Source organism: Hemiscyllium ocellatum, chromosome 26 (assembly GCF_020745735.1).
Source record: "Hemiscyllium ocellatum isolate sHemOce1 chromosome 26, sHemOce1.pat.X.cur, whole genome shotgun sequence".
NCBI lineage: Eukaryota > Metazoa > Chordata > Chondrichthyes > Orectolobiformes > Hemiscylliidae > Hemiscyllium > Hemiscyllium ocellatum.
Window position 1 is genome coordinate 54,107,612 of NC_083426.1, and position 26,852 is coordinate 54,134,463.

Sequence of the window (26,852 nt, forward strand, 5' to 3'; positions counted from 1 at the left end):
TGATCGAATTTACTCTGCAATTTGAGAGGGAGAAGATAGAATCAGGGCTAACGGTATTACAGCTGAATAAAAACAACTACAGAGGTACAAGGGAGGAGCTGGGTAGAATTGACTGGGAGAGAGCAGCCTAGCAGGAAAGACAGTGGAACAGCAACGGCAGGGGTTTCTGGGAGTAATTCAGGAGACACAGCAGAGATTCATCCTGAGGGAAAAGAAGCATGGTACTGGGAGGATGAGGCAGCTGTGGCTGATTCAGGAAGTCAGGGATAGCACAGAAGCAAAAGAGAAAGCATATAATGTGGCAAAGGGCAGTGGGAAACCAGGGGATTGGGAAACTTACAAAGACCAACAAAGGACAGCAAGAAGAGAAATAAGGAGGGAGAAAATTAAGTACGAGAGTAAGCTAGCCAGTAATATAAAGGAAGGCTGTAAGAGTTTCTTGAGATCTGTAAAGGGCAAAAGAGAGGCAAAAGTGAACTTTGGGCCACTGGAAAATGATGCTGGAAGATAGTATGAGGAACAAGGAAATGGCTGTGGAACTGAATAATTACTTCATGTCAGTCTTCACACTGGAAGACTCAAGTAATATTCCAAAAATTCAAGAGAGTGAGGGGGCTTGGCTGAGTATGGTGGCCATCACCAAGGAGAAGGTGCTAGAAAATCTTAGTGGCCTGAAGGCAGATAAATCACCTGGACCAGATGAACTGCACACCAGAGTTCGAGGGGAGATAGCTGAAGAATAGCATTGGCATTAGTGATGATCTTTCAGGAGTCATTAAAATCAGGGAGGGTGCCAGGGGACTGAAGGTTGGCTAATGTTGGAAGATAGACTGTAAGTAAAAGCCTGGAAACTATACATGTGTGAGTCTGACATCGGTGGTGGATAAATTGTTGGAGGTGATCCTGGAAGATAGAATTTACATGCATTTGGAGAAGCAAAGATTGATTAGGGATAGTCAGCATTGTTTTGTGTCTCACAAACTTTAATGAGTTTTTTGTTTAATCAAGTAACCAAAAAGATTGATGTCAGCATAGTAGCATTTGTTGTTTACTTGGATTTCAGTAAAGCCTCTGACACGGTTCTACATGGTAGACTAATTAGTAAAGTTAAATCACATGGGATTCAGGCTGAGCTTGCCAAATGGAACATAAAGTGGCATTATGGTGGGTGACACAGGGTGATGGTGGATGGTTGTTTTATAGACAGGAGTCCTGTGACCAGCAGTGTTTCACAGGGATCAGTACTGGATCTACTTTTGTTTGTCATTCAGAAAAATGATTTGGATAAGAACATAGGAGGCATGACTCCAAAATTGGTGGTATAGAGGACATTGAAGAAGGTTATTTAAAATTACAAATGGATCTTGATCAATTAGGTTAATGGGTTGAGGAGTGGCAGATGGAGTTTAATTTGGATAAATGTGAGGTATGGCAAAGCTAACAGGACCTTGGCATGATCTATAAAGCACGAGAGAAATAGAGACAGAAAGTGAGCTAGCATGGGAGACAGAGAGAGAGAGTATAATACAAACAAGGACAGGAGGTGTATAATTAATGATAGGGCCCTGAGTAGTGTTGGAAACAGAAAGACCTAGGGGGCTCAGCTACTTAATTCATTGAAATTTGCATCACAGCGAGACAGAGTGGTTAAGAAGGCATTTAACACGCTTGCCTTCATTACTCAGGCTGTTGAGTATGGATTTTGGGACATCATTTTGAGGTTTTGCAGGACATTGGTGAGGGCTTTTTCTGGAGTGCCATGTGCAGTGCTGGTCACCCTGCTATAGAAAGGATATTATTAGAGATGGTTCAGAAAAGATTTATCAGGATGTAGCTACAAATGGAGATGTGAGTTATAAAAACAGACTAGAAAAGGTGGGACTTTTTTCGCTGGAGCACAGCAGCACCTGATTGAGATTTCGAAAATCATGTGGGGCATAGAGAGGTGAATGACAAGGGTCTTCTCATAAAGATGAGGGACTTCAAAACTAGACGGCATATTTATAAGGTGACAGGAGAAAATGTTAAAAACAATGTTAGGAGCAACTTTTCTACATGGAGAGTGGTTCATGTGTGGAATGAACTGCTTGAGGAAGTGGTAGGTGCAGGTAAAGTTGCACTGCTTAAAAAACATGTGGATAAGTCCATGAGTAGGAAGGGTTTGGAGGGATATGGGCCAGTAAGACTAGTTTAATTTGAGAACATGGTTGACATGAACTAGTTGGACTAAAGGGTCTGTTTCCATGCTGTTAGACTCTATGAGTCATGCTCTTTAATAATGGTTAAAACTGTTAGCCATGTCTGGTTTCATCTTTTCAATTGTCTCAGATTAACCATTTAATCATTTTTCCTGAAGCAATGTCATGCAGTGAGCAATGTTACCATTTCACAGGCGCTCTTGTGGCACAGTGTTAGTGTCTGCACTGCTGGCACAGTGTTAGTGTCTGTACTCCTGGCACAGTGTTAGTGTCCGTACTCCTGGCACAGTGTTAGTGTCCGTATCCCTGGCACAGTGTTAGTGTCTGTATCCCTGGCGCAGTGTTAGTGTCCGTATCCCTGGCACAGTGTTAGTGTCTGTATCCCTGGCGCAGTGTTAGTGTCTGTATCCCTGGCACTGTGTTAGTGTCAGTATCCCTGGCGCAGTGTTAGTGTCTGTATCCCTGGTGCAGTGTTAGTGTCTGTATCCCTGGCACTGTGTTAGTGTCAGTCTCCCTGGCACAGTGTTAGTGTCCGTACTCCTGGCACAGTGTTAGTGTCTGTATCCCTGGTACAGTGTTAGTGTCTGTATCCCTGGCACAGTGTTAGTGTCTGTATGCCTGGCACAGTGTTAGTGTCAGTATCCCTGGCACAGTGTTAGTGTCTGTATCCCTGGTACAGTGTTAGTGTCCGTATCCCTGGCACAGTGTTAGTGTCCGTATCCCTGGCACAGTGTTAGTGTCCGTATCCCTGCCACAGTGTTAGTGTCTGTATCCCTGGTACAGTGTTAGTGTCCGTATCCCTGGAACAGTGTTAGTGTCCGTATTCCTGGTACAGTGTTAGTGTCCGTATCCCTGGTGCAGTGTTAGTGTCCGTACTCCTGGAACAGTGTTAGTGCCCGTACCCCTGGTACAGTGTTAGTGTCTGTACCCCTGGCGCAGTGTTAGTGTCTGTATCCCTGGCACAGTGTTAGTGTCTGTATCCCTGGTACAGTGTTAGTGTCTGTATCCCTGGCACAGTGTTAGAGTCTGTATCCCTGGCACAGTGTTAGTGTCCGTACTCCTGGCACAGTGTTAGTGTCTGTATCCCTGGTACAGTGTTAGTGTCCGTATCCCTGCCACAGTGTTAGTGTCTGTATCCCTGCCACAGTGTTAGTGTCTGTATCCCTGCCACAGTGTTAGTGTCTGTATGCCTGGCACAGTGTTAGTGTCAGTATCCCTGGCACAGTGTTAGTGTCTGTATCCCTGGTACAGTGTTAGTGTCCGTACTCCTGGCACAGTGTTAGTGTCCGTATCCCAGGCACAGTGTTAGTGTCCGTACTCCTGGCACAGTGTTAGTGTCTGTATCCCTGGCAGAGTGTTAGTGGCCGTACCCCTGGCACAATGTTAGTGTCTGTATCGCTGGCACAGTGTTAGTGTCCGTGCTCATGGCACAGTGTTAGTGTCCGTACCCCTGGCGCAGTGTTAGTGGCCGTACTCCTGGCACAGTGTTAGTGTCCGTATCCCTGGCACAGTGTTAGTGTCCGTACTCCTGGCACAATGTTAGTGTCCGTACTCCTGGCACAGTGTTAGTGTCCGTACTCCTGGCACAATGTTAGTGGCCGTATCCCTGGCACAGTGTTAGTGTCCGTACCCCTGGCGCAGTGTTAGTGGCCGTACTCCTGGCACAGTGTTAGTGTCTGTATCCCTGGTACAGTGTTAGTGTCTGTATCCCTGGAACAGTTTTAGTGTCTGTATCCCAGGTACAGTGTTAGTGTCTGTATCCCTGGCACAGTGTTAGTGTCTGTATCCCTGGCACAGTGTTAGTGTCTGTATCCCTGGCACAGTGTTAGTGTCTGTATCCCTGGAACAGTGTTAGTGTCTGTATCCCAGGTACAGTGTTAGTGTCTGTATCCCTGGCACAGTGTTAGTGTCTGTATCCCTGGTACAGTGTTAGTGTCTGTATGCCTGGCACAGTGTTAGTGTCAGTATCCCTGGAACAGTGTTAGTGTCTGTATGCCTGGCACAGTGTTAGTGTCAGTATCCCTGGAACAGTGTTAGTGTCCGTACTCCTGGAACAGTGTTAGTGTCCGTACCCCTGGTACAGTGTTAGTGTCTGTATCGCTGGCACAGTGTTAGTGTCCGTACTCCTGGAACAGTGTTAGTGTCCGTACTCCTGGAACAGTGTTAGTGTCCGTACCCCTGGTACAGTGTTAGTGTCTGTATCGCTGGCACAGTGTTAGTGTCCGTACTCCTGGAACAGTGTTAGTGTCCGTACCCCTGGTACAGTGTTAGTGTCCGTACCCCTGGTACAGTGTTAGTGTCCGTATCCCTGGCACAGTGTTAGTGTCCGTACCCCTGGTACAGTGTTAGTGTCCATACCCTGGCACAGTGTTAGTGTTCGTACTCCTGGAACAGTGTTAGTGTCCGTACCCCTGGTACAGTGTTAGTGTCCATACCCTGGCGCAGTGTTAGTGTCCGTATCCCTGGCACAGTGTTAGTGTCCGTATCCCTGGCACAGTGTTAGTGTCCGTATCCCTGGCACAGTGTTAGAGTCTGTATCCCTGGCACAGTGTTAGTGTCCGTACTCCTGGCACAGTGTTAGTGTCCGTACTCCTGGCACAGTGTTAGAGTCTGTATCCCTGGAACAGTGTTAGTGTCCGTACCCCTGGCACAGTGTTAGTGTCCGTACTCATGGCACAGTGTTAGTGTCTGTATCGCTGGCACAGTGTTAGTGTCCGTAATCCTGGCGCAGTGTTAGTGTCCGTACCCCTGGCGCAGTGTTAGTGTCCGTACTCATGGCACAGTGTTAGTGTCCGTACTCCTGGAACAGTGTTAGTGTCCGTACCCCTGGCACAGTGTTAGTGTCCGTACCCCTGGCACAGTGTTAGTGTCTGTATCCCTGGCACAGTGTTAGTGTCTGTATCCCTGGTACAGTGTTAGTGTCTGTATCCCTGGCACAGTGTTAGAGTCTGTATCCCTGGCACAGTGTTAGTGTCCGTACTCCTGGCACAGTGTTAGAGTCTGTATCCCTGGAACAGTGTTAGTGTCCGTACCCCTGGCACAGTGTTAGTGTCCGTACTCATGGCACAGTGTTAGTGTCTGTATCGCTGGCACAGTGTTAGTGTCCGTAATCCTGGCGCAGTGTTAGTGTCCGTACCCCTGGCGCAGTGTTAGTGTCCGTACTCATGGCACAGTGTTAGTGTCCGTACTCCTGGAACAGTGTTAGTGTCCGTACCCCTGGCACAGTGTTAGTGTCTGTACCCCTGGCGCAGTGTTAGTGTCTGTATCCCTGGCACAGTGTTAGTGTCTGTATCCCTGGTACAGTGTTAGTGTCTGTATCCCTGGCACAGTGTTAGAGTCTGTATCCCTGGCACAGTGTTAGTGTCCGTACTCCTGGCACAGTGTTAGTGTCTGTATCCCTGGTACAGTGTTAGTGTCCGTATCCCTGCCACAGTGTTAGTGTCTGTATCCCTGCCACAGTGTTAGTGTCTGTATCCCTGCCACAGTGTTAGTGTCTGTATGCCTGGCACAGTGTTAGTGTCAGTATCCCTGGCACAGTGTTAGTGTCTGTATCCCTGGTACAGTGTTAGTGTCCGTACTCCTGGCACAGTGTTAGTGTCCGTATCCCAGGCACAGTGTTAGTGTCCGTACTCCTGGCACAGTGTTAGTGTCTGTATCCCTGGCAGAGTGTTAGTGGCCGTACCCCTGGCACAATGTTAGTGTCTGTATCGCTGGCACAGTGTTAGTGTCCGTGCTCATGGCACAGTGTTAGTGTCCGTACCCCTGGCGCAGTGTTAGTGGCCGTACTCCTGGCACAGTGTTAGTGTCCGTATCCCTGGCACAGTGTTAGTGTCCGTACTCCTGGCACAATGTTAGTGTCCGTACTCCTGGCACAGTGTTAGTGTCCGTACTCCTGGCACAATGTTAGTGGCCGTATCCCTGGCACAGTGTTAGTGTCCGTACCCCTGGCGCAGTGTTAGTGGCCGTACTCCTGGCACAGTGTTAGTGTCTGTATCCCTGGTACAGTGTTAGTGTCTGTATCCCTGGAACAGTTTTAGTGTCTGTATCCCAGGTACAGTGTTAGTGTCTGTATCCCTGGCACAGTGTTAGTGTCTGTATCCCTGGCACAGTGTTAGTGTCTGTATCCCTGGCACAGTGTTAGTGTCTGTATCCCTGGAACAGTGTTAGTGTCTGTATCCCAGGTACAGTGTTAGTGTCTGTATCCCTGGCACAGTGTTAGTGTCTGTATCCCTGGTACAGTGTTAGTGTCTGTATGCCTGGCACAGTGTTAGTGTCAGTATCCCTGGAACAGTGTTAGTGTCTGTATGCCTGGCACAGTGTTAGTGTCAGTATCCCTGGAACAGTGTTAGTGTCCGTACTCCTGGAACAGTGTTAGTGTCCGTACCCCTGGTACAGTGTTAGTGTCTGTATCGCTGGCACAGTGTTAGTGTCCGTACTCCTGGAACAGTGTTAGTGTCCGTACTCCTGGAACAGTGTTAGTGTCCGTACCCCTGGTACAGTGTTAGTGTCTGTATCGCTGGCACAGTGTTAGTGTCCGTACTCCTGGAACAGTGTTAGTGTCCGTACTCCTGGAACAGTGTTAGTGTCCGTACCCCTGGTACAGTGTTAGTGTCCGTACCCCTGGTACAGTGTTAGTGTCCGTATCCCTGGCACAGTGTTAGTGTCCGTACCCCTGGTACAGTGTTAGTGTCCATACCCTGGCACAGTGTTAGTGTTCGTACTCCTGGAACAGTGTTAGTGTCCGTACCCCTGGTACAGTGTTAGTGTCCATACCCTGGCGCAGTGTTAGTGTCCGTATCCCTGGCACAGTGTTAGTGTCCGTATCCCTGGCACAGTGTTAGTGTCCGTATCCCTGGCACAGTGTTAGAGTCTGTATCCCTGGCACAGTGTTAGTGTCCGTACTCCTGGCACAGTGTTAGTGTCCGTACTCCTGGCACAGTGTTAGAGTCTGTATCCCTGGAACAGTGTTAGTGTCCGTACCCCTGGCACAGTGTTAGTGTCCGTACTCATGGCACAGTGTTAGTGTCTGTATCGCTGGCACAGTGTTAGTGTCCGTAATCCTGGCGCAGTGTTAGTGTCCGTACCCCTGGCGCAGTGTTAGTGTCCGTACTCATGGCACAGTGTTAGTGTCCGTACTCCTGGAACAGTGTTAGTGTCCGTACCCCTGGCACAGTGTTAGTGTCCGTACCCCTGGCACAGTGTTAGTGTCCGTACTCATGGCACAGTGTTAGTGTCTGTATCGCTGGCACAGTGTTAGTGTCCGTAATCCTGGCGCAGTGTTAGTGTCCGTACCCCTGGCGCAGTGTTAGTGTCCGTATCCCTGGCACAGTGTTAGTGTCCGTAATCCTGGCGCAGTGTTAGTGTCCGTACCCCTGGCGCAGTGTTAGTGTCCGTATCCCTGGAACAGTGTTAGTGTCCGTACCCCTGGCGCAGTGTTAGTGTCCGTATCCCTGGAACAGTGTTAGTGTCCGTATCCCTGGCTCGGAGTTAGTGTCCGTATCCCTGGCACAGTGTTTGTGTCCGTACTCCTGGCGCAGAGTTAGTGTCCGTATCCCTGGCGCAGTGTTAGTGTCTGTATCCCTGGCACAGTGTTAGTGTCCGTACTCCTGGCACAGTGTTAGTGTCTGTATCCCTGGCAGTGTTAGTGTCCGTACTCCTGGCACAGTGTTAGTGTCTGTATCCCTGGCGCAGTGTTAGTGTCTGTATCCCTGGCACAGTGTTAGTGTCAGTATCCCTGGCGCAGTGTTAGTGTCCGTATCCCTGGCGCAGTGTTAGTGTCCATATCCCTGGCACACTGTTAGTGTCTGTACTCCTGGCACAGTGTTAGTGTCCGTATCCCTGGCGCAGTGTTAGTGTCCGTATCCCTGGACCTGGAGGCCTAGGTTCAAGGTCCAACTCCTTCAGACGGGTGTAACAGCATCTCTGAACAAGATGATTAGGAAATATCTGTTTTCAACTCATTGACACGAGAGAATGGAGTGCTATTCATGGACTCAGCCTAACCCCACCCTCACAAACCATACCTGGTGATTTTGAAGATTCTCAGGAGTCGGATACACCGGAGGACAGAAATTCCAAGTGGAGACATCATCTCCACCTCCACAAGGATAGTCTCTAGGATCCCACCGCATACCACAAAGCAGTCAAAGCGATTAAACAGTGAGACAAAGTAAGCCTGCAGGCCAAGGCTGTACATCTTCAGGATCATCTCCACTGTGAATAGAGCTAGCAGCACCTTGTTGGCATGGTCTATAAAGCAAGGGTGAAATAGATGAGAGTGAGCACGGGGAATAGAGAGACACTGTAATACAGACAGATAGAGGGAATGGTAGGAACAGGGCATGGGGTAAACAGTGACTGCTGGAGGAGAGTAGCAGTCATTGTACAGGGGGTTGCTAATCTTGTTCCTGATGCTCATGGGTTCAGTTCTTACCCTGTACATCAGTCAGCCAGTCAGGCTGATGGTGATGCTCTGACGCTATCATCAAAGTGTTGACGAAAACCAGGAATATCACCAGCCAGTAGAAGAAGTCGGATTTGACCAGTGCTCTGCACTTCCGCCTGAACAGCCGGTTCCATCGCTGACATCGCCAACTGTGGGAAAATTACATTAGAAGGTGAGTCCCGAGCCTAGTTTTATTCCTAGAATTAAACACACTCCAATCACCAACCGTACCACTGTGGGCCAAGGGGCTGGGATCCACTGAGCTACGCAGGTCCCTACCCCAACCTTAGGGAAATCCTGCTGTGCATCTTGTAGACAGGAAACACTGTTGTTACTGTGTGTCGGTGGTGGAGGGAGTGGATGTTTGTGGATGTGATGCCAATTGAATGGGCTGCTTTGTCCTGGATGGTTAGACAAAAAAAAAACTGCAGATGCTGGAATCCAAAGTAGACAAGCAAGAGGCTGGAATAACACAGCAAGCCAGGCAGCATCAGGAGGTGGAGAAGTCAACATTTCACGTATAACCCTTCTTCAGGACTGGGGCTGGGTGTAGTGGGAGCAGCAGATAAAGGGGATGGCAAGGGCAGGGTTATGAAGTGGGGATGGGTGAAGACAGGTAGAGGGTACAACCTGGTGGATCAAAGGGAGGAATGAATCTGGTTGATGGCAGGGAGGGGCGGAAGGGCGGGAGAGAGGCTGGGAAGGGAGTTGGGGGATGGAAAGGGAGATTATTTGAAATTGGAGAACTCAATGTTGAGTCCTCCGGGCTGTAGGCTGCCCAAGTGGAAGATGAGGTATTGTTCCTCCAATTTGCAGTGTCATTGTGGCAATGGAGGAGGCCAAGGATGGCCATGTCAAAAATGGAGTGGGTAGATGAATTAAAATGGGTGGTGACTGGGAGGTCTGTTCAGCACCTTTGGGCCTGGCTGAGATGCTGATGCGCATCTGGATGGTGAGAAACATCCTGGGTGTTGTTTGAGTTGCACTTATCCAGGAAAGTGGGAGAGTATTCTCCCTCTGACTTGTGCCTTGTCGACAGTGAACAGGTTTTGAGTATTCAGGAGGTCCATTATTTAATGCAGGATTGTGAGTCTCTGACCTGTTCTCATGGCCATTGCATTTAAATGTCATATTGAGCTCAGTTTCTAGTCAATGGTAAGCCCCAGGATGTTGAAAATGGGTGATTGGTTGTTGGTAACACCCTGGAATGTCAAAGGGCAATGGTCAGATTCTCTGTTGATGGAGATGGTCATTGCCTGGCACTTGTATGATATGCGTGCGAGTTGCCACTTGTCAGCCCAAACCTGGGTATTGTTAAGATCTAGCTGCATTTGGACATGGGACTGCTTAATGTGTCAGAATCACGAATGGTGCTGAACATTGTACAGTCATCAGTGAACATCCCCACTTCTGACCCTCTGATGGAGGGAAAGTCATTGATGAAGCAACTGAAGATGGTTGGGCCTGGGACACTACACTGAGGAACTCCTGCAGAGGTGTCCTGCTGCCAGAGATGGAAATAGCAGCTCTAAGAAAGATTGGGTAGGCTAAGACTGTTTTCCTTAGAACAGAAGAATTAATTGCTTAATTGATGACACTTTGACTTCGGTAAAGTGGACAGGGAAGACCTGTCGCTTCTTGTGGAATGGTGAAATAACTGGAGCACAGATTGATGGTCATTGCTGGAATGATTGAAGGAGAAATAAGGAAGAGCGTACTGACCCATAGGGTGGTGAGTGTCTGGAACTTGTTGTCCATTCCGGGGATTAAGGTAGATACCCTCAATTTATTTACAAGGAGCATGGATCCACCCCTGAAATGCAGAAACCTGCAAGGCTATGGAATGTGGAATTAGAATAGGCGGCTAGTTTTTTGTTTCAGGCACTGATGATAGCATAGCCTCTTTCTAAACCATAACTTTTCCATGGTTCTATGGACTGAGACCTTCAGCAACCTCAAACATCTTTCTTTGTGCCAGGTGTGACTGCAGCCTGTGGAAGATTTCTCCCAATTTCTACTGACTCCAGTTCTGTGAGGTTTCCTTGTTGTCACATACTGTCAAATGGGGCCTTAATTGTCAAGGACAATCAATCTTACTTCACCTCTAGAATTCAACTCTTTTAAGAACATAGAACATAGAACAGTACAGCACAGTACAGGCACTTCGGCCATTGATGTTGCACTGATATTTTATCCTACTCTAAGATCAAACTAACCTACATTGTACTATCTTCCATGTGCCTATCCAAGAGTCGCTTAATGTCCCTAATGTATCTGACTCTACTACCATCAATCACCTTAAAATTATGCCCCCTCATGATAGTCATTTCCACCCTGGAGAAAAGTCTCTGTTTATCCATTCTGTCCATGCCTCTCATCATCTTGTGCACCTCTCTCAACCTCCTTCGCTCTAATGAGAAAAGCCCTAGTTCCCTTAAGCTTTCTTCATTAAACATTCCCTCCAGTCCAGATAGCATCTTAGTAAATCTCCTCTGCTCCCTCTCTAAAGCTTCCATTTCCTTCCTATAATGAGGCAACCAGAACTGAACACAATATTCCAAGTGTGGTCTGACCAGGGCACTGTAGAGCTGCAGCATAACTTCGTGGCTCTTAAACTCAATCCCTCTGCTAATGAAAGCCAGCACACCATACACCTTATCAACTCTTTCAAATTGGGTGGCAACTTTGAGAGATCTGTGAACATTGACCTTAAGATCCCTTGGTTCCTCCACACTGCCAAGAAACCTGCCTTTAACCCTGTAATCTGTATTCAAATTATGATTTGACAACCATTTGATGAAGGAACAGCATTCCGAAAGCTAGTGCTTCCAATTAAACCTATTGGACTATAACCTGATGTTGTGTGATTTTCAACTTTTTGTTCAAATTTGACCTTCCAAAATGAATCACTTCCCACTTTTCCAGGTTGAACTCCACCTGCCAATTCTCAGCCTAGTTCTGTGTCCTGTCAAAGTCCCGATGCAATCTACAATAATCCTCCACACTATCCACAACTCCACCAATGTTCATGTCATCGGCAAACTTACTAACCCACCCTTCCACTTCCTCATCCAAGTCATTTATAAAAATCACAAACAGCAGAGGTCCCAGAGCCGATCCCTGCGGGACACCACTGGTCACCGAGCTCCAGGCTGAATACCTTCCATCTACCATCACTTTGTGTCTTCTATGGGCCAGCCAATTCTGTATCCAGACAGCCAGACTTCCCTGTATCCCAGACCTCCTTACTTTCTGATTGAGCCTACTATGGGGAATCTTATCAAATGGCTTGCTAAAATCCATGTCCAGGTACACAATCCTTTCTCCGAAATCCCAAAATCTGAAAAGCTCCAAAATCCAAAGCTCTTTCATGAAGTTTTTTCCTCCATAACAAGGTTGTGTGGCAAGCAATTAGTTAACCCAACTTCACACCCACTCGACCCACGTCACTCAGACGTGACATCGCAGTGTGGCCCAGCACTGACAGGCATCAATCCTGTCTCAGGGGTCACAGTACTCACAGGTGCAGCTGTTGTTTGGTAAGATTCATTTAATTTCACCGTTAAATTGTCACTTATTCCGCAATCCAAAAAATTTCGAATTCCGAAAACCAGCTGGCCTCAAGGTTTCGGATAAAGGATTGTGCACCTGTACACCATGTTCGCTGCTCGACCTGCATCGATGTGTTTTGTCACATCCTCAAAGAATTCAGTAAGGCTTGAGAGGCATCCTCACAAAGCCATGCTAACTGTCTCGAATCAAACTATGGTTTTCCAAGTAATCATAAATCCTCTATCTCAGAATCCTCTCAAACACTTTGCCCACACTAACGTAAGACTGACTGGTCTATAATTCCCAGGATTATCCCTATTCCCTTTCTTGAATATTTGCCATCCTCCAATCATCTCACTCTACTCCTGTGGACAGTGAGGACGCAAAGATCATTGCCAAAGGTTCAGCAATCTCTTCCCTCGCTTCCTGTAGTAGCGTAGGGTATATCCCCCCTGGCCCAGGGGATTAATCTATCCTTATGTTTTTAAAAACTTTCAGCACATCCTCCTTTTTAACATCAACCTGTTTGAGCATACATGCTGATCTCAGAAATGTCAAGGTCCCTCTCAGTAGTGAAAACTGAAGCAAAGTATTCATTAAGGACCTCCCCTACCTCCTCCGACTCCAGGCACAAATTCCCTCCACTATCCCTGATCGGCCCTACCCTCACTCTGGCCATTTTCTTATTCCTCACATAAGTGTAAAACGTCTTGGGGTTTACCTTAATTATCCCCACTAAGGTTTTCATGCCCCTTCAAGCTGTCCTAAGTCCATTCTTCAGTTCCTTCCTGACAACCTTGTAACCCTCTAAAGCTCTGTCTGATCCTTGCCTCCTCAACCTTAAGTAAGCTTCCTTCTTTCTCTTGACTAGGTGTTCCACATCCCTTGTCACCCAAGGTACCTTCACCCTACCATCCCTCCCTTGCCTCAGTGGGACAAACCTATCCAATACTATCAGCAAGCGCTTCTTAAACAACCTCCACATTTCTGTCTGCAGTTCTTTGAGAACATTTATTCCCAATTTAGTTGCCCCAGTTCCTGCCTAATAGCATTGTAATTCCCCCTCCTCCATTAAGTACTTCCCATGCCATTTGCTCCTATCCCTCTCCATGAGTATACTAAAGGTCAGGGAGGTGTGATTACTATCATCGAAATGCTTTACCACCGAGAGATCTGACACCTGACCTGGTACATTGCCAAGCACCAAATCCAATATGGCCTCCTCTCTAGTCAGCTTATCTACATATTGAGTCAGGAATCCTTCCTGGACACACCTGACAAAACCTGTCCATCCAAACTATTTGAAATAAGGAGGTTCCAATCAATATTTGGGAAGTTAACGTCACCCATGACAACAACCCTGTTACTTCTACACACTCCCCAATCTGTTCCTCCACGTCTCTGTTGCTATTGAGAGGTCTGTAGAAAACTCTCAAATTAGTGACTGCTCCTTTCCTGTTTCTGACTTCCACCCATACTGACTCGGTGGACACACCATCCTCGATGATCTCCCTTTCTGCAGCTGTGATACTATCCCTGATTAGCAATGCCATTCCCCCACCTCTTATACCTCCCCCCTCATTCCTTTTGAAATATCTAAATCCCTGGAATATTCAACAATCATTCCTGCCTCTGTGATATCCAAGTCTTTGAAAGGGCCACAACATCATAGTTCCAAGTACTGATCCCTGCTCTGAGTTTGTCACCCTTATTCCTGATAGCTCTTGCATTAAAATAGACACACTTCAGCCCATCACACTGACTGGACCTTTGCCGTATCAAGTGCCTATCTCTCCTCACAGACTTTCTGCGCACTGTGTCTAGTTGTTCACTATCTGCTCCATCCTCTGATCCATATCTCGGGTTCTCATCCTCCTACCGATCTAGTTTAAACCCTCCCGAAGCGCTCTAGCAAACCTCCCGCACAGGAGATTGGTGCCCCTCCAGTTCAGGTCCAACCCGTCTTTCTCGTACAGGTCCAACCCTTCCTAGAAGGTATACCAATGAGCCATATATCTGAAACCCTTCCTCCAGCCCTGCAGCCGCGTGTTCAGCTGTACTCGCTCTTTGTTCCTAGTCTCACTAGCACATGACACCAGTAGCAATTCTGGGATTCCTCCTCTGCTCGTCCTGCCTTTCAGCTTCTGACCTAACTCCTGATATTGTCTTTTCAGATCCTCCTCCCTTTCCCTGGCTATGTCATTGGTACTGATGTGTATCACGACTTCAGGCTGATCTCCCTCCCCTTAAGAATCCTGTAGACTCAATCTGAGAAATCCCTGACCCTGGCACTCGGGAGGCAACATACCATCCAGGAGTCTCGCTTGCAACCACAGAATTTCCTGTCTATTCCTCTAACCATTGAATCCCCTGTCAGTATAGTTCTCCTGTTCTCCCCCTTCCCTTCTGAGCCACAGAGCCAGGCTCACTGTCAGAAACCTGGCCGCTGTGGCTTTCCACTAGTAGGTAGCTCCCCCCAATGGGGGAACGGCCACAGGGGATCCCTGCATTGTCTGCCTATTCCCTTTCCCTCTCCTGACAGTCATCCAGCTACCTTTATCCTGTAATTTAGGCGAGACTGCCTCGCTATAACTCCTCTCTATCACCCCCTCTGTCTCCTGAATGATCTGAAGTTCATCCAGTTCCAGCTCCAGTTCCCTAACGCAGTCTGTGAGGAGCTGGAGTTGGGTGCAGTTCTCACAGGTGAGGTCAGCAGGAACACTAGTGTTGACCCTCACCTCCCACATCCTGCAAGAGGAACATGCCTATATTTGAACCAAGGTAGCAATGCCTTGGAACTGAGTGGTCCTGGAGGAACCCAAACTGTTAACCTGGCCCCCCTTAGCAGTCCATCACTGTCTTAGCGCTGACCTGAAGTAACAGTTTGACTGAACTACGAGGCTGCTTGCTGAGCCCTGGCCTTTATGTACTCTGCAGTTCAACTTCATGATTTGCTGCAGTGGAATCTGAATTCAGGTCATTCAGGTTCCAAGTCCAATACTATGAACTCCACACCTCTATACACAATAAACTCATCACATCATCACAGAAACCCTCACCCCACCTCAACAGCCCCATCGCTCCTTCACCCACACCAACTCCAATCATTTCTCTTCCCCCACTCCACGGCCAATAGGACTGGTTATAACTGAACTCTCACACAGGAATAGGCTGGGGCTGGTAACTTACTTGATACGTGACAGCAGACTCATTCCCTCCAACTCGAGCAATTCCTGAGAAGCCAAGGAGCCACCTTCATCTGAGGTTAGCATTCCTGTAGAAGCAGAGAGGTACTCACTGTATTCACCCATTACAAAATGCCAGCCATGGCCCCACATGGCAACACAAGACATTCCAAAGGCAGGTTTGCTTCAACAGCAAATGAGCGTTACCAATCTCAGGCTATCACTAAGCACTTCACACTTCACAAACAGTGACGACATTTTGAAAGTGTACTTACTGTTGAAATGTAGGAAACGTGGAAGCTAATTTGGGCACAGCAAAATCCCAAACACAATAAAATATTAAAGATCAGATAAGTTATTTTGATCATGTTGATTCAGGGATAAATATTTGTCAGAATGCTGGTGAGCACTTTTCTGCTTTCTTTTGAGTACTGTGATAGAATTTCTAAATTGCAACTAAGAGGGCAGGTGGAGCCAAACAAAAGATTGCAATTCCAACCAGGCAGCACTCCTTCAGTGCTGCACTGGATTCATGTTCACGTCTCTGGAGTAGGATTTCAATCGAAGACCCTCTGATTTAGAGAGGAGACTGATATTTGAAGAGCAGAGATGTGACAAATGTTGTATTTCTGGATTTCAAAATAGAGGGAGATAGATCTGAGAAGGTTTCCTTTTAATATCAAAAAGTTCAGTGAGCTAGATGCATGAGTTCAAAAAAAAGGACATGAATACAATGGAGTGCCTTGAAGAACCCCTGTAGTGTTAATGAATCTAATGTTTCTACTGTTGGGTTTATGGCAGAGTTAACACATTGAGGTTGACTTCAAAATAAAGACTTAATTGAGAAGACGCAATTAGGTTTAGAAGATAAAATAGTTTCTCCATTTCTCATAGAAGACAAGCCAGTAAGTTCAGGGGAAATGCACACCTCAGCAAAAAGGGTTTCTAGTCATAGAGTCACGGAGATGTACAGCACGGAAATAGACCCTTCGGTCCAACCCGTCCATGCCGACCAGATATCCCATCCCAATCTAGTCCCACCTGCCAGCACCTGGCCCATATCCCTTCCTATTCATATACCCATCCAAATGCCTCTTAAATGTTGCAATTGTACCAGCCTCCACCACTTCCTCTGGCAGCTCATTCCATACACGTACCACCCTCTGTGTGAAAAAGTTGCCCCTGAGGTCTCTTTTATATCTTTCCCCTCTCACCCTAAACCTATGACCTTTAGTTCTGGACTCCCCCACCCCAGGGAAAAGACTTTGTCTATTTATCATATCCATGCCCCTCATGATTTTGTAAACCTCTATAAGGTCACCCCTCAGCCTCCGATATTCCAGGGAAAACTGCCCTAGTTTATTTAACCTCTCCCTACAGCTCAAATCCTCCAACTCTGGCAAACTCCTTGTAAATCTTTTCTGAACCCTTTCAATTATCACAACAGGAGACCAGAATTGCACGCAATATTCCAACAGTAGCCTAACCAATGTCCTGTACAGCCACAACATGACCTCCCAACTCCTGTACTCAATACTATTACCAACAAAGGAAAGCATACCAAACGCCTTCTTCATTATCCTATCTACCTGTGACTCCACTTTCAAGGAGCTATGAACCTGCACTCCAAGGTCTCTTTGTTCAGCAACTCTCCCCAGGACCTTACCATTAAGTGTATAAGTCCAGCTAAAATTTGCTTTGCTAAAATGCAGCACCTCACATTTATCCGAATTAAACTCCATCTGCCCACTTCTCAGCCCATTGGCCCATCTGATCAAGATCCTGTTATAATCTGAGGTAACCCTCTTAGCTGTCCACTACACCTCCAATTTTGGTGTCATCTGCAAACTTACTAACTGTACCCCTTATGCTCACATCCAAATCATTTATGTAAATGACAAAAAGTAGAGGACCCAGCACCGATCCTTGTGGCACTCCACTGGTCACAGGCCTCCAGTCTGAAAAACAATCCTCCACCACCACCCTCTGTCTTCTACCTTTGAGCCAGTTCTGTATCCAAATGGCTAGTTCTCTCTGTATTCCATGAGATCTAACCTTGCTAATCAGTCTCCCATGGGGAACCTTGTCAAACGCCTTACTGAAGTCCATATAGATCACATCTACTGCTCTGCCCTCATCAATCCTCTTTGTTACTTCTTCATAAAACTCAATTAAGTTTGTGAGACATGATTTCCCACCCACAAAGCCATGTTGACTATCACAAATCAGTCCTTGCCTTTCCAAATACATGTACATCCTGTCCCTCAGGATTCACTCCAACAACTTGCCTGAGGTCAGGCTCACCGGTCTATAGTTCCCTGGCTTGTCTTTACCACCCTTCTTAAACAGTGGCACCACATTTGCAACCTCCAGTCTTCCGGCACCTCACCTGGGATTATCAATGATACATAAGAGGCCCAGCAATCACTTCTCTAGCTTCCCACATAATTCTAGGGTACACCTGATCAGGTCCTGGAGATTTATCTGCTTTTATGCGTTTCAAGACACCCAGCACTTCCTCCTCTGTAATATGGTCACCATCTATGTCCCTACATTCCATATCTTCCATATCCTTTTCCACAGTAAATATTGATGCAAAATACTCGTTTAGTATCTCCCACATTTTCTGTAGCTCCATAAAGGCCGCCTTGCTGATCTTTGAGGGGTGCTATTCTCTCCCTAGTTACCCTTTTGTCCTGGTATTTGTAAAAACCCTTTGGATTCTCCTTAACTCTATTTTCCAAAGCTATCTCATGTCCCCTTTTTGCCCTCCTGATTTCCCTCTTAAATATACTTCTACTGCCTTTATACTCTTCTAAGGATTCACTCGACCTATCCTGTCTATACCTGACATATGCTTCCTTCTTTTTCTTAATCAAACCCTCCATTTCTTTAGTTATCCAGCATTCCCTATACCTACCAGCCTTCCCTTTCACCCTGACAGGAATATACTTTCTCTGGACTCTCGTTATCTCATTTCTGAAGGCTTCCCATTTTCCTGATATCCCTTTACCTGCGAATATCTGCCCCAATCAGCTTGTGAAAGTTCTTGCCGAATACTGTCAAAATTGGCCTTTCTCCAATTTAGAACCTCAACTGTTAGATCTGGTCTATCTTTTCTCATCACTATTTTAAATCTAATAGAATTATGGTCGCTGGCCCCAAAGTGCTCCCCACTGACACCTAGTCTATGGAGCTTTCAAACCAGTAAAGTTTGGATAGAAATATTCAAGTTTGAGAACTGAGGAGATTTCGGCCATCAGAATTCTGAGAGATCCGTGCCAACAGACTCAGAGGCGGAAAACAAAATGCTTTCAACAGACCAAGTGAAAGAAATTGACTAGTGTGAATTTACAAAGCTGAGACAGCAATGATATTTCTCTGGAATTGAATCACTGTAACAGATGACATTGGGAAACTGCTTTTGTACATGTGTAAAGATCTTTCTAACTGCCTTCTACATATCTTTTCACATAGTAAACTTATGTTCTGTTATTAAAGAACATCTGCAGTCTTATGTGAATATGTTGCGACTAAGCACCACAACTGCAAATCTAAATATATGACCTATCAAGCCAGGTTTCAGTCTGGGCTTGTTCAGTGTGACCATCAGCTGGGCTTAAAGACAGTGGGAGAAATGATAAAGAATTGACCATTTTGTTTGCTGTAACTAAAGAGTCTCAGACTTTCTTACAGTCATAGAGATGTACCGAACAGAAACAGACCCTTTGGTCCAACTTGTCCATTTATCTCGTCTCATTTGCCAGCATATGGCCTATATCCCACTGAACCTTTCTACTCATGTACCCATCAGATGCCTCCACCACTTCCTCTGGCAGCTCGTTTCTTACATGGGACCAACCAATGAAAACATTGCCCCTTCGGTCCCTTTTATATTTTTCCCTCACACCCTAAACCTATGCTCTCTACCCTGGACTCCCCTACCCTGGGGAAAAGATCTTAACTATTCACCTTGTCCATACCCCTCATGATTTTATAAACTTCTGTAAGGTCACCCCTCAGCCTCTGATGCTCCAGGGAAAACAACCTCAGCCTACTCAACTTCTCCCTATAGCTCAAATCCTCCAACCCTGGCAACATCCTTGTAAAGCTTTTGTGAACTCTTTCAAATTTAATACCATCTTTCCTATAGCAGGGAGACCAGAACTGAACATGGTATTCCAACAGTGGCCTAACCGATGTCCTGGGCCGCTGCAACATGACCTTCCAACTCCAATACTCAATGTACTGACCAATAAACGCCTTCTTCACCCCCCTCATCTACCTGTGACTTCACCTTTAAGGAACAATGAACCTGCACCCCAAGGTCTATTTGTTGGGCAACACTCCCCAGGACTTTACCATCCATGTGACATCCTGGTCTGCTTTGCCTTTCCAAAATGTTACACCTTATACTTATCGAAATTAAACTCCATCTGCCATTTCTCAGCCCATTGACCCATCTGATCAAGGTTCTGTTGTCCTCTGAGGTAACCACTATATGACCAATTTTGGTGTCATCTGTAAACTTAACTAACCATTCCTCCTACATTTACACCCAAATCATTTATATAAATGATGAAAAGCAGTGGGCCCAGCACCAATGGCTTGCTGGTGCCAACCTTCAGTGCTGGTGTGTAATGGAAACTATAGGGCAAGTTGCATCTACAGACACAACAATAAGCGTGTAAAAAGTTGGCCAAGTTGAGAAGTAGGGGGATAAATCATAGATGAGGTACCAAATTCTTCAACATAAGTTCCAGGATTGGATTGCAAATGTATGAGGTGACAAGAACTCATGGTCCCAAGGACTCAATCAACAATTTTTTTCTGTTTTAATCTTTCATTGGCTGTGGGCAGCGCAGATAAGGCAAGCACTTTTCACCCATCCCTAACCTAGCTTTCACCCATCCCTAACCTAGCTTTCACCCATCCCTAACTGCCCTTGATAGGCCATTAAAGAGGACACCATATGGCTGTGTGTCTGAAGTAATACGCAGGCTAGATCAGGCGTGGACAGCACATTTCATCCCTTAGAGGACGTTAGTGAACCAGACAAGCTTTTACAAAAATAAACAGCCGTTTATAGTCACTGTCACTGAGACTAGCTTTCAATCCCAGATTTATTAATGGAATTTAAATTCAATAGACGTGGTGTTTGAACTCATGTCCCCAGAGCATTGGCCTGAATTTTTGTATTTCTAATCCAGTGGCATTACCATGCATCACCATCTGCCCCTAAGGCACCTTACCATCTCCGTGGTTGATGTGATCCAGGTCAATATCCTCAGCGTGTGTGATCCAGTCGAGGTAACCTTTCAGATCCTCATCCAGCTGCTGCTTCTCTCTGAACTTCTGGAAATCTCCCCGTGATTTGGCCTTCTCTCTCTCCCTGGAAAACTCCCTGGATGACAGATAGAAAGTCTCAGGTTTTAACTCCAGAGGGACACATGATCTTCTTGCAAAATGCCCAACTTATGGCATCACTCACATTCACTTGACTACACCTCCTCCCACCCGGTATCCTGCAAGACCTCCATCCTGTTTCCCCAATTCCTCCAGCTCCGCTGCAACTGCTCGGACGAGGAGACATTCCACTCCCAAGCAGCCCAGATGTCTACCTATTTTGAACAATATACTTCTCCCCCCTCTGTCATCCAAACAACCCTCCACCGCACCTCCTCCATTCCCTGCTCCACTGCTCTAAACTCAAGCCCCTTCCAACGCAAAAAAGACAGGGTCCCCCTTGTCCTCACGTATCACTCCTCCAGTCTCTGCATCCAACCTCTCACCTTTAAACACTTTGGCCAACTCCAATTAGACCTCGCCACCAAGAACATCTTCCCCTCCCCACTCCTCTCTGCCTTCCACAAAGACTGTTCTCTTTGCCAATCCTTGGATCATACCACTCTCCCCACCAACCACCATTCCCCCCCAAACTCCCAAGTCCCTCTCATGCAAATGTAAAAGACGTAAAACCTGCTGGTGCACCACCCCCTCACCTCTATCCAGGACCCCAAACAGTCCTTCCAGGTGAGACAGAGGTTTCCTGTATCTGGTGCTCCTGATGTGGTCTTCTCTGCATCGGGCAGACTAGGCGTAAACTCAGGGCACATTTCTAAGAGCATCTCAGGTGGGCCCACAGTGGCTGACCTGACCTCCCAGTCACCACCCATTTTAATTCCCCTTCCCACTCCCTTCCTAATATGACCATCCTTGGCCTCCTCCATTGCCACAGAGAATCAGACCACAATGGATATAGGTTTGCTTGCTGAGCTGAAAGGTTCGTTTTCAGACGTTTGATCACCATACTAGGTAACATCATCAGTGAGCCTCCAGATGAAGCACTGGTGGCATGGCCCACCTTCTATTTATGTGTTTAGGTTTCCTTGGGTTGGTGATGTCATTTCCTGTGGTGATGTCTGTGGAATCAGACCGCAAATTGGAGTAACAACACCTCATCTTTCGCCTGGGCAGCATTCAGTCTGGAAGACTTAACGTTGAGTTCTCCAATTTCAAATACCCTCCCCTCCTATCCCCCACTCCCTTCCCAGCCCCTCTGCCTCCCTTCCATTCCTCTAACTGACCCTTCCTTCCAGCTACCAACTGGATTCCTTCCTCCCATCGATCAACCAGGTTGTACTCTCTACCTGTGTTCACCTATGCCTACCTCATCATCCTGTCCCTCTCCCCACCCAAATCCCTCCCCTTACACCTACTCCCAGTCCTGAAGAAGGGTTACACCCAAAACATTGATTTCTCCACCTCCTGTTGCTGCCTGGCTTGCTGTGTTATTCCAACTTCCTACTTGTCTACCTTGTATTCCAGTATCTGCAGTTTTTTTGTCTCCTCAGATACTGAAGCAGTTTATGTTCAAATGCAGGAAGCCCTGGACAATATCAGGCATAAGCTGACAAGTGACAAGTAACATTCATGTCACACAATGCCAGGCAATGACCATCTCCAATAAGAGATAATCTAATCACCACCCCTTGATGGAGTTACCATCACTGAATCCCCACTATCAACATCCTTGGGGTTACCATTGTCCAGAAACTCAATTGGACTCACCACAAACACTTGGAATGCTGCAGCAAGTAACTCAACTCCTGACTCCCCAAATCCTATCCATCCTCTACAAGGCACAAGTCAGGAGTGTGATGGAATACTCCTGAGTTGCCTGGATGGGTGCAACTCCAACAACATTGACAAAGCTTGACACCATCCAGGACAAAAAGAGTGTAGTGAGGAAGGATCACTTGACTTGAAACATTAACTCTGATTTCTCTCCACAGATGCTGACTTGCTGAGCTTTTCCAGCTAATTCTGTGTTTGTTTCTGATTTACAGCATCCACAGTTCTTTTTGGTTTTTACAAAAAAAAGCCCATTTGACTGACACCATATCCACAAGCCTCCAGTCCTTCCACCGCCGACGCTCAGTAGCAGCAGTGTATACTATCTCCAAGATGCACTGCAGAAATTCAACAAGATTCTGAGGCAGCACCTTCCAATCCAATGACCACCTCCACCTGGAAGGTCAAGGCAGCAGATACATGGGAATACCACCACCTGCAACTCCCTTTTGAGTCACTCACTATACTGGAGTTGGAAATACATCACCACTCCTTCACTGCCATTGGTAAAAACACTGGAATTCTCTCCCTAAGGGCATTGTGGGGTGGACTACAACGGTTCAAGAAAGAAGCTCACTACCACCTTCTCAAGAGCAACTAGGGATGCGCAATAAATGCTGGTCAGCCAGTGACACCCACATGTCTTAGTGAATAAAAAATATGGAATTGCTCTCTACTGCTCAAATTCATACATTAAACGCAAAACTGCCCTGTGCCTGTCTCTCTTGCCAAGTGAATAAGGTTGTGCCATCACCTGGGCCTGAACAGGCTCCAACATTCTCCAAGGAATGTTGAAGTAAAAGAGCTTGGTATCACAAGGAACTCATGCTCCCCACCACTTCCAACGCATAAACTCATTGAAACCAAAGCTGGATGTAAAATATACCAACAACCAGCCAAATCTAGGAGCAGGCAGAGGCCAATCCATAGCTGACTTCTAGCTATCCCCTTCAAGCTTCCCTTTGGCACGTAACCTTTAATACCTCTGGACAACAAAACCCAGCAATCCCTTGAAGAAAATTAACAACTGATCTCGCTTCAATTGGCATTTGTAGCAGAGAGTTCCAAACCTTTGCCCCTGCTCCCTGAACACCTCACGGTTTTTAAAGTCTGCACCCCTCAGACTCCCCAAACAGCAGAAATCATTTCTCACGGTTCACCCTTTTCATATACCCCGTTCAATGTTAGAAAACACCCAAACATACTCCTCTGGGGGCAAAAGCAGAAGTTGACAACAATCCCCAGAAAGAAATACTACAGCAGATGTTGAAAAGCCAGCTAATAATTTTAATGAATAGAGAAAGGTAGAGAGATGGAGAGATTTAAGGAAGGAATTCCTGCGTTTGGGGCCTAGGCTCTGAACTCATCATTGTGGGCAAGGCCATGGAGAAATTTGAAAATGAGGAGCAAATTGTAAACTCAAGGTGTTCTTGACCAAGAGATATTGTAGATTAGCAAATGCACACTGATATAGCAGCAAAAGCCAGTGCACATTAACACGTATGGAGGGTGGAATATGGAAGATCACCAAGGAGAGCTTGGCAAGAGGCACATCTAAAGTTGAGAGTGAGGGGTGAGGAAGGGAGTAGAGGAGGAGAGGAGGGGGGAGGGAAGTGGGGAAGGGATGGAGGAAGCGGCAGAAGGGTAGTGAATGAGGAGAGGAGAAGGGAAGGAGGAGGAGAAAGGGGAGGGGAGAGGGAGAGGGGAGGAGAGAGGGAGGGACGAGAGGACAAGATCTGAAGGGGAAGGGGAGGGGCAGAGAAAAGGGGGAGGGGCAATAAATGGGGCGGGGGATGGTGTGATTGGAGCAGGACATGGATGGGTATGAAGAGGAGAGGGTTTTGGTGAGTGAGAAGGACGGGGAGTAAGACTGGGAGAGGTGTTGTACTGACTGCAGCTACTGCCCCTCTGTGGCTCTGCTGAGGTCTGAAGCTGCTGGTCTCTGATTGGCCAGCAATTCTTGGTGACTCCGTCCTCCTCATACTGGGTCTTAATCCTAATCAAGAGGCCATAAAGAACCAACCAAATGCCTGACTGCCAGGAGATCATGGCAGGTATCACATCCGGACAATCAGTTAGTTTCCTTCCTCCAGAGTGAGGGGGGTCCTGATTGAGGTCTACAAGGTCATGAAGGGTATAGACAGGGTATAGAGACAAGCTTTTTCCCAGGGTGAGGGGTTCAATAACAAGAGGTCACGCGTTCAAGATAAGAGGTGAAAAGTTTAAGCGGGATACACATGGAAAATACTTCATACAGAGGGTGGTGGGCGTCTGGAACACATTGCCAGCAGAGGTAGTAGAGGCAGGCATGGTAGATTCTTTTAAGGTGTGTCTGGACAGATGCATGAGATAGTGAGGAGCAGAGGGATACAGATGCTTAGGAATTGGGCGATAGGTTTAGACAGAGAATTTAGATTGGTTCAGGCTTGGAGGGCCGAAGGGCCTGTTCCTGGGCTGTAAACGTTCTTTGTTCTCCAATCTCTTCACAATTTCACTTGTAAATGGGAAGATACCATCTACAGTTTTCAAATGATATCACTCTGTAATGTTTCAATTGCATAAATTCAACCCTACTTTGTGTAATCTCTCCTCATCATTGAACCCTTGATGTCCAGTTATTATTCTAGTCGATCAATACTGCACTCTTTCCATGTCCTTCCTACAGTGTGATGCTGAGGACCACAGTGACTCCAAATATGGTCCTACCATGATTTTTTTAATCACAGACGCATGACTTCTACCACTCTGCCTTCCTGCCTCGGGATATAATGAACCGATTCCATTGGCCGTTCTGATTACCGTCTGTACACATTATTGAATTTTAAATGATCTCTGTAGCTGGACCACTGTAGCAAACTCCACTGTCTCAAACAACTAGCTATTTGAAAAAGCTACGTTATACATCTTCTTGATGTATAAAAGTGAGAAAAATAACTGAGAAACAAACACACCACAACTGAGCTCTGTTTTCCATTGGTAGGCTCAGGATGGTCTCCTTGGGATGGCCAGCATTCATTGGTCACCCATAGTTACTTCAAAGTAGTAGTTTGACACAACTGAGTGGGTCACTGCAGATAATGAATTAAACCCCTTTCCTTTATTTATTATGTGGCTATTGCTAATAAGTCCAACATCTGTGAGCCCGGATAGCTCAGTTGGTAGAGTGTCAATCATAGTCATAGAGATGCACAGCATGGAAACAGACCCTTCGGTCCAACCTGTCCATGCCAACCAGATATCCCAACCCAATCTAGTCCCACCTGCCAGCACCCGACCCATATCCCTCCAAACTCTTCCTATTCACATACCCATCCAAATGCCTCTTAAATGTTGCAATTGTACCAGCCTCCACTAATTCCTCTGGCAACTCATTCCATACACGTACCACTCTCTGCGTGAAATATTTGCCCCTTAGGTAAGGTTCCAGGGTTCAAGTCCCTATTCAGGCATAGCTTTAAGCCAAAATAGCTTAGTTGGGACAGTGTTAGAATGAAGATCTAAAGGTCCCTGGTTCAATGCTGGATTTCGGCAAAATAATCCTTCCCTGACAATGTCATTATTCGTTTAGGGGTGGCTCAGTGGTTAGCACTGCTGCCTCACATCACCAGGGACCTGGGTTCGATTCCAGCCTCAGGCGACTGTCTGTGTGGCGTTTGCACATTCACCCCGCGTTTGCCTGAGATTCCTCTGGGTGCTCTGGTTTCCTCCCACAGTCCAAAGATGTGCAGGCCAGGTGAATTAGTCATGGGAAGTGCAAGGTTACAGGGATAGGGTAAGTGGGTGGATCAGTGTGGGATACTCTTCAGAAGGTTAGTGTAGACTTGATGGACTGAATGGCCTGCTTCTACACTGGAGGGATTCTATGCTCAATGCTTGTTGACCATCCTTAAACTGAGTAGCTTGTTTGGGCAGTTAAGAGGCAATTGTGTTGATGTGAGTCTGGAGTCACATGTTGGTCACATCAGGGAATGATAACAGGTATTAAAGGGTGAGGACAGTGAGGGATAGTAAGGGGTGAGGAGAGATAGGTTGGAGTTGGGGATAGTGGAGGGTGAGCGGGATATTAAAAGGTGAAAAGGGTGAGGTTAGAGTGAGAGGATACTGAAGGGTGAAGACAGTGTGCAGAGTGAACGATGAGGGGAGTGAGATTATTGGGGGAGTTTTAAAGGGTGAGAAGAGAGAGAGGATATTGAAGGGTGAGGAGACTGTGCAGAGTGAGGGATATTAAAGGGTTAGGAGAGCACGATTATTGGGGTAAATTAACGGGTGAGGGGAGTTGGGTTAAATTGGGCATTTTGAATGGCAAATATATCAACAATATTTTGTGGGGGGGCGTGG

General features: G+C 46.7%; 1 protein-coding gene across 2 annotated transcripts in view; it reads right to left on the bottom strand.

The window, feature by feature from the left end:
• The window catches only part of cacna1sa (calcium channel, voltage-dependent, L type, alpha 1S subunit, a), a 227,286-nt gene that overhangs the window by 139,671 nt on the left and 60,763 nt on the right, over positions 1-26,852 (bottom strand). For both annotated transcript variants that reach the window (XM_060845641.1, XM_060845640.1), the window contains exons 8-11: positions 20,633-20,784; positions 15,385-15,469; positions 8,632-8,792; positions 8,222-8,447 (exon numbers count right to left, since the gene is read on the bottom strand). In XM_060845641.1, the coding sequence (XP_060701624.1) occupies positions 8,222-8,447; positions 8,632-8,792; positions 15,385-15,469; positions 20,633-20,784 (624 nt within the window). The remainder of the gene's footprint in view (positions 1-8,221; positions 8,448-8,631; positions 8,793-15,384; positions 15,470-20,632; positions 20,785-26,852) is intronic.